Source organism: Macaca fascicularis, chromosome 13 (assembly GCF_037993035.2).
Source record: "Macaca fascicularis isolate 582-1 chromosome 13, T2T-MFA8v1.1".
In the NCBI taxonomy this organism is placed as follows: domain Eukaryota; kingdom Metazoa; phylum Chordata; class Mammalia; order Primates; family Cercopithecidae; genus Macaca; species Macaca fascicularis.
The window spans coordinates 96,277,601-96,289,606 of record NC_088387.1 but is presented as its reverse complement, the minus strand read 5'-3'; the positions used below and the strand labels follow the sequence as shown (position 1 = coordinate 96,289,606).

The 12,006-nt window shown below is 50.2% G+C and overlaps 1 protein-coding gene across 1 annotated transcript in view; it reads right to left on the bottom strand.

Moving 5' to 3' along the window:
- KIF3C (kinesin family member 3C) overlaps window positions 1-12,006 on the bottom strand; it is a 55,714-nt gene that overhangs the window by 20,037 nt on the left and 23,671 nt on the right. Inside the window, exons 2-5 of the mRNA XM_005576366.4 lie at window positions 8,772-8,873; window positions 7,964-8,086; window positions 6,672-6,790; window positions 4,299-4,415 (exon numbers count right to left, since the gene is read on the bottom strand). Coding sequence (XP_005576423.1) covers window positions 4,299-4,415; window positions 6,672-6,790; window positions 7,964-8,086; window positions 8,772-8,873 — 461 coding nt within the window. The remainder of the gene's footprint in view (window positions 1-4,298; window positions 4,416-6,671; window positions 6,791-7,963; window positions 8,087-8,771; window positions 8,874-12,006) is intronic.

Here is a 12,006-nt window from a genome sequence, read left to right as displayed (position 1 = left end):
AAGAAAAAAAGAAAGAAGGCTGGGCACAGTGGCTCACGCCTGTAATCCCAGCACTTCAGGAGGCTGAGGCAGGGGGATCACCTGAGGTCAGGAGTTCGAGACCAGCCTGACCAACATGGTGAAACCCTGTCTCTACTAAAAATATAAAAACAATTAGCCAAGCATGGTAGTGGGTGCCTGTAATCCCAGCTACTGGGGAGGCTGAGGCAGGAGAATTGCTTGAACCCAGGAGGTGGAGGTTGCAATGAGCTGAGATCACGCCATTGCACTCCAGCCTGGGCAACAAGAGCAGAGGGCTTTTAGGGACATACATTAGAACCCTTTAATAAAGAGCACAAACTTGCCTTTAAAGCAGAAGATCAGGGTAAAAAAGACAATGGGCTAGAAATTGGCAACATTACACAGTAAAGAAGGATCTGTATTCTAGCAAGCTTCTTTCTTTTTAAAAAGTTATTATAGGGGCCAGGTGCAGTGGCTCATGCCTGTAATCCCAGCACTTTGGGAGGCTGAGGCGGGCGGATCACGAGGTCAGGAGATTAAGATCATCCTGGCTAACACAGTGAAACCCCGTCTCTACTAAAAATACAAAAAATTAGCCGGGCGTGGCGGCGGGCACCTGTAGTCCCAGCTATTCAGGAGGCTGAGGCAGGAGAATGGTGTGAACCTGGGAAGCGGAGCTTGCAGTGAGCCGAGATAGCACCACTGCACTCCAGCTAGGCAATACAGTGAGACTCCGTCTCAAAAAAAAAAAAAAAGTTATTATAGGTATCTACTGTAAAAATTAAAGTATGCTGTTTTAAGGTAGCTACTTTTATTTTTTATTTTTATTTTTATTTTTTTTATTTTTTATTTTTTTGAGACGGAGTCTCGCTCTGCCACCCAGGCTGGAGTGCAGTGGCCGGATCTCAGCTCACTGCAAGCTCCGCCTCCCGGGTTCACGCCATTCTCCTGCCTCAGCCTCCCGAGTAGCTGGGACTACAGGCGCCCGCCACCTCGCCCGGCTAGTTTTTTGTAGTTTTTAGTAGAGACGGGGTTTCACAGTGTCAGCCAGGATGGTCTCGATCTCCTGACCTCGTGATCCGCCCGTCTCGGCCTCCCAAAGTGCTGGGATTACAGGCTTGAGCCACCGCGCCCGGCCGCTACTTTTATTTTTTAAATCTGTGAATGATTTTTTTCAGCATATACAAACCATTTTAACTCTCAAAAAGGAGAAAAGTTTATGTATAAAAAAATATGGTGGAAAGTTCATATCCAATTGTAATATCCAATTGTAAGTAAACACTGCCACTAGGTGGAATTTTCATTCTTTCTATGTTTATTTAAATTTTCCATAATGAAAACATTGCTTGCAACTGAAGTAAGGGTTACTTAAAAGGAAGAAAGTAAATTTAAAAAAATTTTTTTTTAGAGATGAGGTCTCATTCTGTCGCCCAGGCTAGAGTACAGTAGAGCATGATCCTAGCTTACAATAGCCTGGGCTCAAGCAATCTCTCTGTCTCAGCCCACAGAGTAGCTGGAATTACACACATGAACACCTGGTGGAAGAAAGCAAACTTTTAAAAACATTAAAAAAAAAATTAGCTGGCCATGGTGGCAACTGCCTGCTGCTTCAAGCTACTCAGGAGGCTGAGTGGGAGGACGGCTTGAGCCCAGGAGGTCAAGGCTGCAGTGAGCTGTGATCACCACTGCACTCTAGCCTGAGTGCAGACAGAGCTAGACTCTGTCTCAAAAATAATACAAATAAATAAATAACAAAAATAAGGAGTGGAAGTCCAGGCTGGGTGGGGAGGCTCATGCCTGTGATCCCAACGCTGGAAGACAATGGGAGGAGGATCACTTAAGCCCAGGACTTCACGACCAGCCTAGGCAAAAAGTGAGACCCTGTTTCTACAAAAGATAAAAAATTTAGCTGGTGTAATGGTGCATACCTGTGGCCCCAGTTACTCAGGAAGCTGAGGCAGGAGGATCACTTGAGCCCAGGAGCCCAAAGCTGCAGTGAGTTATATACTCCAGCCTGGGTAACAGTGTGAGATCCCAACTCAAGAAAAAAAGAAAGCAAGAAAGCAAGCAAGGAAGTAAGGAGGGAAATAAAGAAAGGAAGAAAGAGAAAGAGAGAGAGAGGAAAGAGAGAGAGAGAGAGAAAGAGAGATGAGGTTTCACCATGTTGGCCAGGCTGGTCTCGAACTCCTGACCCCAAGTGATCCACCTGCCTCGGCCTCCCAAAGTGCTGGGATTATGGGCGTGAGCCACCAGCACACCCAGCAGAAAGAACTTTTCTTTTCTTTTTTTTTTTGAGACGGAGTCTTGCTCTTGTTGCCCAGGCTGGAGTGCAATGGCATGATCTTGGCTCACTGCAACCTCTGCCTCCCGAGTTCAAGCGATTCTCCTGCCTCAACCTTCCTAGTAGCTGGGATTACAGGCACCTGCCACCACACCCAGCTAATTTTTTTTTGTATTTTTAGTAGAAATGGGGTTTCATTATGTTGGCCAGGCTGGTCTCAAATTCCTGACCTCAGGCTATCCACCTGCCTCAGCCTCCCAAAGTGCTGAGATTACAGGCTTGAGCTACCGCGCCCGGCTAGAAAGAACTTTTCTAAGCATAAGATAACTCTTCAGAGTGAAGCCTCACCAGCATCTAACTCCGGCAAATGACATTGGAGCAGTGGTTTTCTAGCCTGCCTTCAAATGCAGAATCACAAAACCTAAGACCTGGGATCCTTTAAATCAGACTCTCTGGAGCCCAACTCACAGGTATTCTAGCTGCAGCCAGGGTGGAAAACCTCTGTGATAGCTGATGTACTATTGAGAATCTCTACCTAGATTGGAAAGGTGGATTGTAGGTGTAAAGTGATACCATTGAAAAGTCCTCTATTCGTGTGCTTGCCACTTACAAACTTATGTGGTATCACCTTAAGTAATATCAGCCTTTAAGAAAGATCAAATAGGCATCTAAGCTGTAGTTGTTGAAAGAAAGAAAAGAAAGAAAGAAAGAAAGAAAGAAAGAAAGAAAGAAAGAAAGAAAGAAAGAAAGAAAGAAAGAAAGAAAGAAAGAAAGAAAGAAAAGAAAAGAAAAGAAAAGAAAAGAAAAGAGAGAGAGAGAAAGAAAGAAAGAAGCCGGGCGCGGTGGCTCACGCCTGTAATCCCAGCACTTTGGGAGGTGGAGGCGGGCGGATCACCTGAGGTTGGGAGTTCGAGACCAGCCTGACCAACATGGAGAAACTCTGTCTCCACTAAAAATACAAAATTGGCCGGGCATGGTGGCACATGCCTATAATCCCAGCTACTAGGGAGGCTGAGGCAGGAGAATCGCTTGAACCTGGGAGGCGGAGGTTGCGGTGAGCCGTGATCGTGCCATTGCACTCCAGCCTGGGCAAACAAGAGTGGAACTCCGCCAAAAACAAAAAAAAAAGGAAAGAAAAAAAGAAAAGGAAGAAAGGGAAAAAAAATAACCAAGTAGGCATCTGATGCTTCAGTGAGAAGCTGTAGACCTCTTGCTAGCTTCCCATTCCAGATTTGGAGAGACTCTTGCCCTATTTTAACATTAATGTTCCCAGGCTAGAGAGAGCAAAGAATCTCCAGGAAGGTGCATTGGTGTCTGGCCTCCTAAGCACTTCTCTCTATATATTGGCAATTAAGGGCCCATGGCTCAGGCGGGTGAGGCCTCACTCTGTTGGGATGTTCTTTATGGCCACCAGCAGAGGGAGCTGCACACCCAGCCAATGGCCGCAGCTGCACCCAAGGGCTAGGACGTGGAAAAAGGTGGAAATGCTGAATCACTCGGATGAGCCAGCCTGCTGAGATTGGATCACAGCTCTATCACATCATGATCTGATTACTTATTTCCCACTGGACTGTGAGCTCGGACCATATCTAATTTATCTTCTGTCTCCTGAGTCTTGCACAGCATCCGGCATACAGTAGCCCTTGGCAAATATTAACTGTGGTTGCTATTTCGGGCATCTGACAAATGAATATTCACCAGACCTGGCCATGTGTTAGCATTCGCTAGGATTGTCAAGAGGCTGAGATGTTCTTCCTCCCTCCCGAAATCACTCACAAGGTATTTTCTGCATCCCAGATCAATGAGACCTTTTTTTTTTCCCAGAACACCCTTCCATCATAGAGACCCCTACAAATTAGATCATGAGAAATTCCTCCCCCATCGGCATCCTCCCCATCTTTTCCCCAATCCACAAAACATCTGTCTCCCTGCAGGCAGGGCCTCAGGCCCCTCACCAGTCCCAACCTGGAGTGGACCCACAAGTCCCTCAGCCCAGACGGCTGGGTTAGAGACTCACACGCCGGCTGGCACCAGTGGCTGGAACTTCCACTGCTCCTCCTCACAGTCCAGGAAAAGCCGGTTCATGATCTTGTTCTTCTCTTCCGGGGGGATGAAGTTCTCGATGATTAGGTACCTGAGAGCAGGAATGAAGGAGCGATGGGAAACTGGGTGAGTGAGAGACCACAAGGTGCCTGTAAGGGGTTTAAGGATTAGAAGCAACAAGCCAAGAGGCAGAGGGGGACAGGCGCGGTGGCTCACGCCTGTAATCCCAGCACTTTGGGAGGCTGAGGCCTGTGGATCACGAGGTCAGGAAATCGAGACCATCCTGGCTAACATGGTGAAACACCATCTCCGTCTCTACTAAAAATACAAAAAAAAAAAAATTAGCCGGGCGAGGTGGCGGGCGCCTTTAGTCCCAAGCTACTCGGGAGGCTGAGGCAGGAGAATGGAGTGAACCCAGGAGGCGGAGCTTGCAGTGAGCCGAGATGGCACCACTGCACTCCAGCCTGGGTGACAGAGCGAGACTTCGTCTCAAAAAACTAAGTTAATTAATTAATTTATTTATTTATTTAAAAAAAAAGAAGCAGAGGCAATGTGGAGGTGGGAAAATCAAGAAGTTAAGCAGAAAGGATCCCTACAGAAATACTGCAGCTTGAAAAATGACTGCTTCTAATAGGTACACAAAAATAGAAAAATGAATAAACACTATTATTTGACAGCATAATAGGGTGACTATAGTCAATAACTTAATTGTATATATATGTGTATATATGTGTGTATATATGTGTGTACATACATGTGTGTATATATATGTGTGTGTATGTGTGTGTATATATATATATATTTTTTTTGAGACAGTTTTCTACTTGTTGCCCAGGCTGGAGTGCAATGGTGTGATCTCAGCTCACTGGAACCTCTACCTCCGGGGTTCAAGTGATTCTCCTGCCTCAGCCTCCCGAGTAGCTGGGATTACAGGCACACGCCACCATAGCCGGCTAATTTTTGCATTTTTAGTAGAGACAGGGTTTCACCACGTTGACCAGGCTGGTCTCAAACTCCTGACCTCAGGGGATCCCCCCGCCTTGGCCTCCCAAAGTGCTGGGATTACAGGTATGAGCCACCACCCGAGCCAATTGTATATTTTAAAATAACTTAAAGAGTGTAACTGGATTGTTTGTAACTTGAAGGATAAATGTTTGAGGCGATGGATACCCCATTCTCCATGATCTGCTTAGTTCACATTGCACGCCTGTATCCAAACATCTCATGTGGCCAGGTGCAGTGGCTCGCGCTTGTAATCCCAGCCCTTTGGGAGGCCGAGGTGGGCGGATCACCTGAGGTCAGGAGTTTGAGGTCACTCCAGGGTGGATGACACAGCAATATTCCATCTTCAAAACCAAAAAATCTAATGTATCCCACAAATATTAATATATATACCTACTATATATGCATACTATATACATACACTATATACATTTTTTAAATAATTTTTAAAACAGATTTAAAAATAATTTTTTTTTTTGAGATGGAGTCTCGCTATGTTGCCCAAGCTGGAGTGCAGTGGCTCCATCTCAGCTCACTGCAAGCTCTGCCTCCCAGGATTACATCATTCTCCTGCCTCAGCCTCCCAAGTAGCTGGGACTACAGGGGCCCGCCACCACGCCTGGCTAATTTTTTATATTTTTAGTAGAAGCGGGGTTTCTCCGTGTTAGCCAGGATGGTCTCGATCTGACCTCGTGATCCGCCCGCCTCGGCCTCCCAAAGTGCTGGGATTACAGGCATGAGCCACCTTTTTTTTTTTTTTTTTTTTTTGAGATGTTGTCTCGCTCTGTCACCCAGGCTGGAGTGCAGTGGCGTGATCTTGGCTCACTGCCACCTCCACCTCCCAGGTTCAAGCAATTCTGCCTCAGCCTCCCGAGTAGCTGGGATTACAGGCGCCTGCCACCATGCCCAGCTAATTTTTATATTTTTAATAGAGACGGGGTTTCACCATGTTGGTCAGGCTGGTCTCAAACTCCTGACCTCAGGTGATCCACCCGCCTCGGCCTCCCAAAGTGCTGGGATTATAGGCGTGAGCCACTGCACCCGGCCCTAAAAATAATTTTTAAAAAATTTAAAATCACTGCTTCTTATGCAAAGATGGTAGCCTCAGGGCCTTCAGAGTTAATTTTGGCCAGCACTTAGCGTCCGTTTTGAGGGGTTCATAAAATACAGGCAGGGAGGTAGAAGAAACTCCAGCACGTGGGCCCATCCCTCAGCCCTCAGACGCATTTTGTTCCTAAGGGACTCATGGGAGAGGAGACAGTCAGGATGCGGCCTTCGGGAAGGAGAGGCCTGAGTAATGATGGCTGGCTGTGGGACCCGGGAGCAAAAGAGCTGCGGGCCCTACTTGAGCTTGAGTTCGCGGGTCTGCTCGTTCTGCGCCTCCTCCAGGTCCTGCCGCACGCGGATGTACTCATCATGCTGGTCCTGGATCTCCGCCTTCACCGCCTGCAGCTTGGCGTAGAGCTGGATGGGGACAGGTGCCACTCAGAGGCTGCTTGGTGTAGCAACGAGGCCCCAGTCACTCAGCCTGGGCCGCAGGGCTGCAGGCTCAGAGTCTACCGACTCAGCCCACGATGAGGCTGGGGGTCCTTTTCTTTACTCCCTGCTGTGCCCAACCCACCACGAATTGGGCTGGGCTATTTAAAGGGGTGCCCTGTCCTCCTACACTGAGGCCTGTGGCCATTGCCTGCTCTTTCTCGCTGCTATCAGCATCGTGGAGTGTTCAAACGGGAGGGGACCCCAGGGACCTTTTGATCCAATACCGTCCTTTCACAGATGAGGAAGCCAGGCACAGCCTTGCTCAAGGTCACACAACCAGCAAATAGAAGAGCCGGAACTGGGACTCAGGGCCCATTTGGAGATCAAGGGCTCATTTGGAGACCCGGCTCAGGGAGCATGAAGCCTGAAAGAGTTTGGAAGGTAACTCCTCCCACTCCAGTCTCTTCAGGGGCTCTCAAAAGTGGGGTGTGGAGGCAGCATGGCCATCCTGCTGCTCTCCAAAGCCGCTGAGGGCTGGGTCCATGGTAACTGCTTCAGTGGCAGTGCCTCTGTCGGGCCTGCCCCAGGGCAGTCACATCAGCCACCCCAAAGGGTCTCCAGGTTTCTCCCAGAATCCAAGCTGGAGCTCTGCTGCTTCCTGCCCTAGACCCTCCTCACATGTACATGTCTTTCCCTTGCTACGGGCTTTGCAGGGTCCTGGTGAGCGGCTATTCTCATCCCTTGACATGTCCTTGAGGGCCTTATGCTCCCCGCCGGAGCTTCCTGGGGTTCCAGTCTCCTCCTCAGCCTCTCTGTATTCCCCTGGCCCTGCTCCAGGCCCAGCTATCCCAACTGTGACTCACTGCTGACACTGAATGGGGAAATCACCCAGGACCATAAGGATGGTAACCCTGGATACTGCAAGTGACAGAGTTTGCAGCCTGTCACAGCCCACCCTGGCCCAGGAGAAAAGGCTCTACTCCACCCCCAGCCCCCGCCTCCTGCCTCCCCCTGCTATTCACTCCCGAGGCCCAAGCCATGTCACTCAAGGGTTCAACAGTTCCAGCCAAATGGGGAGGAGTCCCTGAAGCAGACACCCTTGGGCAGAGACTGCTGGGCCTCCAGCACACCTTGACTGGTCCTACTGCAGTGTCTCACCTTCTTGAGTTTCTTGGTTTTGACCTCCACCTCCTGCTGCAGGGACGTGTAGGTGCCCCGGAGCTCCATGGTCTCCTCATCCCGGAGCATCATCTCCTGCTGCATCTCCCGTTCACGACGTTTCTAGGCCAAGGACAGACAGTGTGGCTCAAAGGAGCAGAGCATACCCAGGAGGGCCAAGAACGCTCAGGGGACTGGCTCACTCTCCCTGTGTCGGGACCTGGCTTCACCATGGCCCATGGCCCATGGCCCACATCCACCGCTCCCACCCAATCCTGCAGAGCCCCTGGGAACCCGCTTCTCAGTTCCTAGGGCCATGCCTTTGCCAGGCTCTGCACCACGTGGATGGAGACTCCAGTCCTAAGAGCTGGCCTACTCCAGGGGTGTTAGTCACACAGATGGAGGCACATCACACTGCCTTCCAAGCTGCCTCACCCTCTCCCCAAGTAGTGTAACAGTTTATTGGTAAGACCAACAAATTGTGGTTCTTGATGATTTAGGGAAATAGTCATACAGTTGGCAAAGAACTCGCACCACCTTGTGGAAGGCCCAGGAATTAGCACCAGGTGGCTTGTGGAGGCTGACGTCACGGAGAGCTATCACGTCCTCTCACCCACCAGCTAGCAGTGCCCCTGCCAGAGGGAAGACTGTGGGCTAGTAGACCTGTGGGACCCAGGGTGGCATATCTGAGATTCTCAGCACTGTAATTCCAGAGATCCAGAGTCCACCATGGTTTACTGCCCTACACCTCCCAGATATGAGCTGCAGGCCACGCTCTCCAAGGGGACCTGGCACCTGGCGGCCCTACCTGCTCGGCAATCTCCTGCCTCTTCAGTTCCAACATCTTCTGCTGCTCGTTGGTGTGATCCATGATGTTCCTGCCCCCGATGAGGAGCTTGCTCTCCATGGCCTGGGGACACAGAGGGGTTGGGAGGTGGGCTTTGCAAAGGGTCCACAACATTGCCAGCTGGAGATATTTTGCTTCCCTGCTCTGTGGTCCTTCTGGGAGTGGACACAAGATGTGTCCCAGATGGGGCCTTGTGGCTTTCAGGGAGAATGGAGTTTTCCCCTCCAGCATCTCAGGTCCCAGTGCAAGGCTCTCATTGTCAGCAGGACCACTAGGGAGGCAGAGAGGGTGCCCCTCGGGGATGTAGGGCACCTGATCTGTTTGCTTTGGATACACAGGAAAGGTTGGTTCACCAGGGCTAGGAGGAGGATGGGGGTGGCAACCTAATCCTGGCAACCAGGACCCAGCTGGTGTTGAGGATTGGGAAAGATAAGATACAGTCACCAGGTAGCCCAGCCCTTAGCTAACTGGCTTCCATCTCAGGAAGACAGCTCTCAACACAGGCAGCAGGAAAGCGTCTAAATCTTCAGCTGATGTGGAAAGCAGAAGAAAAGCCAAAGGGAGCAGACTGCACAGCAAGAAGGAACAGCACGGGCCCAGCACAGCAGGAGCTTTGGAGAAGGCCAGGAAGACATGGTTCTACCCACTTACCTCGAGGCTTTGGGCAAATTATTCCCTTCAGGGCTGTCATCTACAATACTGGAACACTGCCTATGTTCCAGGATGACTGGCAAACATTTGCTGAGCACTAAGTATCTGTTAGATACTGAGCTAAGCCTTTAACACCATGGTTTCCATCCTCCCCTAAGAGGGGCTATTCCCCTCCCCATTTAACAAATGAAGACATTGAGAATGACCAGCCTAAGGCCATGCAGCTATTGAGTAGCAAAGAGGAGAGATTTGAACCCCACACTCCCAGCCTCACTCTGCGAAAGCCCCTAGTCAGTGCTTTGGAATCTGAAGCTGAAATAATGTCAGATTTGTGTAAACTGTGACTACATAAAATGTATTTTCAAGAGGGTGCTGTCGGCAGCCTCTCGAAAAACTATTCTGGTTTGGGGGGTGCCTGATTTGAAATTTTAGAAAATGAAAATAAAATAAGAAGAAAGTGCTCTCCCAGGGTACCCAGTTGTCCTCTGACTTCATCACGGGCCTCCTGGAAGGTTGAAATCACCTTGAACCAGTGGAAAAAGCTGGCTGCTTTTCCATTGGAATTTTTTTTTTCCCAGTGGAAACAGCTGACCTGCCTGAGGGATCTCAAAGCAGGGGGTGCTGTCAGACTTGGGGAGCAGGAGACCACCTGTAAGAGCCACATCACTGGGAACACAGCCAGACAAGGGTTAACAGTCGCTTTCGGGAGGTCAGGGACTGGGCTGTGTGAGGCTTTGTCATCCAAAGACGCTGAGCGAAGTTGGGGCAGCCAGAGAGGCACGAGCCTCACTCCAGCCCCACATAGCCTCAGAGGCTCAAGGCGGGCTTTGAGCCCTGGAGGCTGTCCGTGCTGCCACACTGCAGCTGCCTGTGCTCCTGGTTAATGATTTCCCCACTTACCCCATCACCTCGTCACAGACCTAAACCCATCCTAGGCTCCTCCTTCGCACTCCAGGTCAGCATTTGCAGGACCGTGAGAGGGAAGAATCCTTTACACTGCACCCTCAGCGACTCACCGGCCTTGCCTCATCCCTGCCCTGCCTCTCATCCACTGCATCTGGCCAGTGAGTCAAGGCCATCAAACCAGATCCTCAGTGTGGCTCCCACCACCCGCTCTTTTTCATTCTCACTGATAGCTGCTAACTTCATTGCAGCTCCCACAACTCTCCTGGACCACTGCTGTGGTCTCCCCGCTGCTTCGGTGTCCTCTTCCACACCTCCACCACATGACACCCAGGCGGATCCACTAAAAACACAACTCTGGGCTGGGGACAGTGGCTCACGCCCGTAATTCCAGCACTTTGGGAAGCTGAGGGGCGGTGGATCACTTGAGGTCAGGAGTTCGAGACCAGCCTGACCAAAATGGTGAAACCCCAGCTCTGCTAAAAATACAAAAATTAGCCGGGTGTGGTGGTGCGCACCTGTATTCCCAGCTACTCAGCAGCTACTCAGGAGGCTGAGGTAGGAGAATCGCTTGAATTCGGGAGACAGAGGCTGCAGTGAGCCGAGATCGCACCACTATGCTCCAGCCTGGGCGACAGAGTAAGACTTCATCGCAATAAAAAAAAAAAAGCACAACTGTGAATGGTTGCTCCACGGCTTCAAACTACTGAATGGACCTCCATTCCTTGTAGGATGAAATCCAAGGTTGCTGCAGTGACAGGCCCCAGGAGCTGGCCTGGCCTCCCAGGTTCCTCTCACCACTCATGCTCCGAGTGGGCTCTGCTCCCCAGCCTCACCAAAAGAATTCCAGCTCCCTGAGGGCCCAGCACGGTGGCTCACACCTGTAATCCCAGCACTTTGGGAGGCCAAGGTGGGCAGATCACCTGAGGTCGGGAGACCAGCCTGACCAACATGGAGAAACCTCAGCTCTACAAAAATACAAAATTAGCTTGGCGTGGTGGTACATGCCTGTAATCCGAGCTACTCGGGAGGCTGAGGCAGGAGAATTGCTTGAACCCGGGAGGCAGAGGTTGCGGCGAGCCGAGATCACGCCATTGTACTCCAGCCTGGGCAACAAGAGCAAAACTCTGTCTCAAAAAAGAAAACAAGAATTCCAGCTCTCTCAATGTGCGATGGCATTTCACAAGCTCCTGGGTTCCTCCTCCCACTCCACATCTAACTGGAAAACTGCTACTTATTCTGCAAGACACACTTTGACCACTGGGAAATTTTCCCTGATTCCCTCGAATTTGCTCTTTCGAGCCCCCTCAGTAACCAGGCCATATTCCTCCTATTTCTCATAATAGAATCATTATTCATTTACATGCTGTCTCCCCCTGTGAGCTCTGTCAGGGCAGCAGTCATATCTTACTCATATCTCAGAGCCCCTGGACTTAGCTCAGTGCTTGGCAGATAACAAGTGCTAAAATACGTATTAGATGAACCAAACAGAATCCTTGGGGGTTGTCCCAGAGCGGGTTCCAGGTCCCCTCCTTGGGCTCTCTCTCTCTTTTTTTTTTTTTTTTTTTTGACAGTCTCGCTCTGCTCTGTCACCCAGGCTGGAGTGCAGTGGTGTGATCTCGGCTCACTGCAACCTTCACCT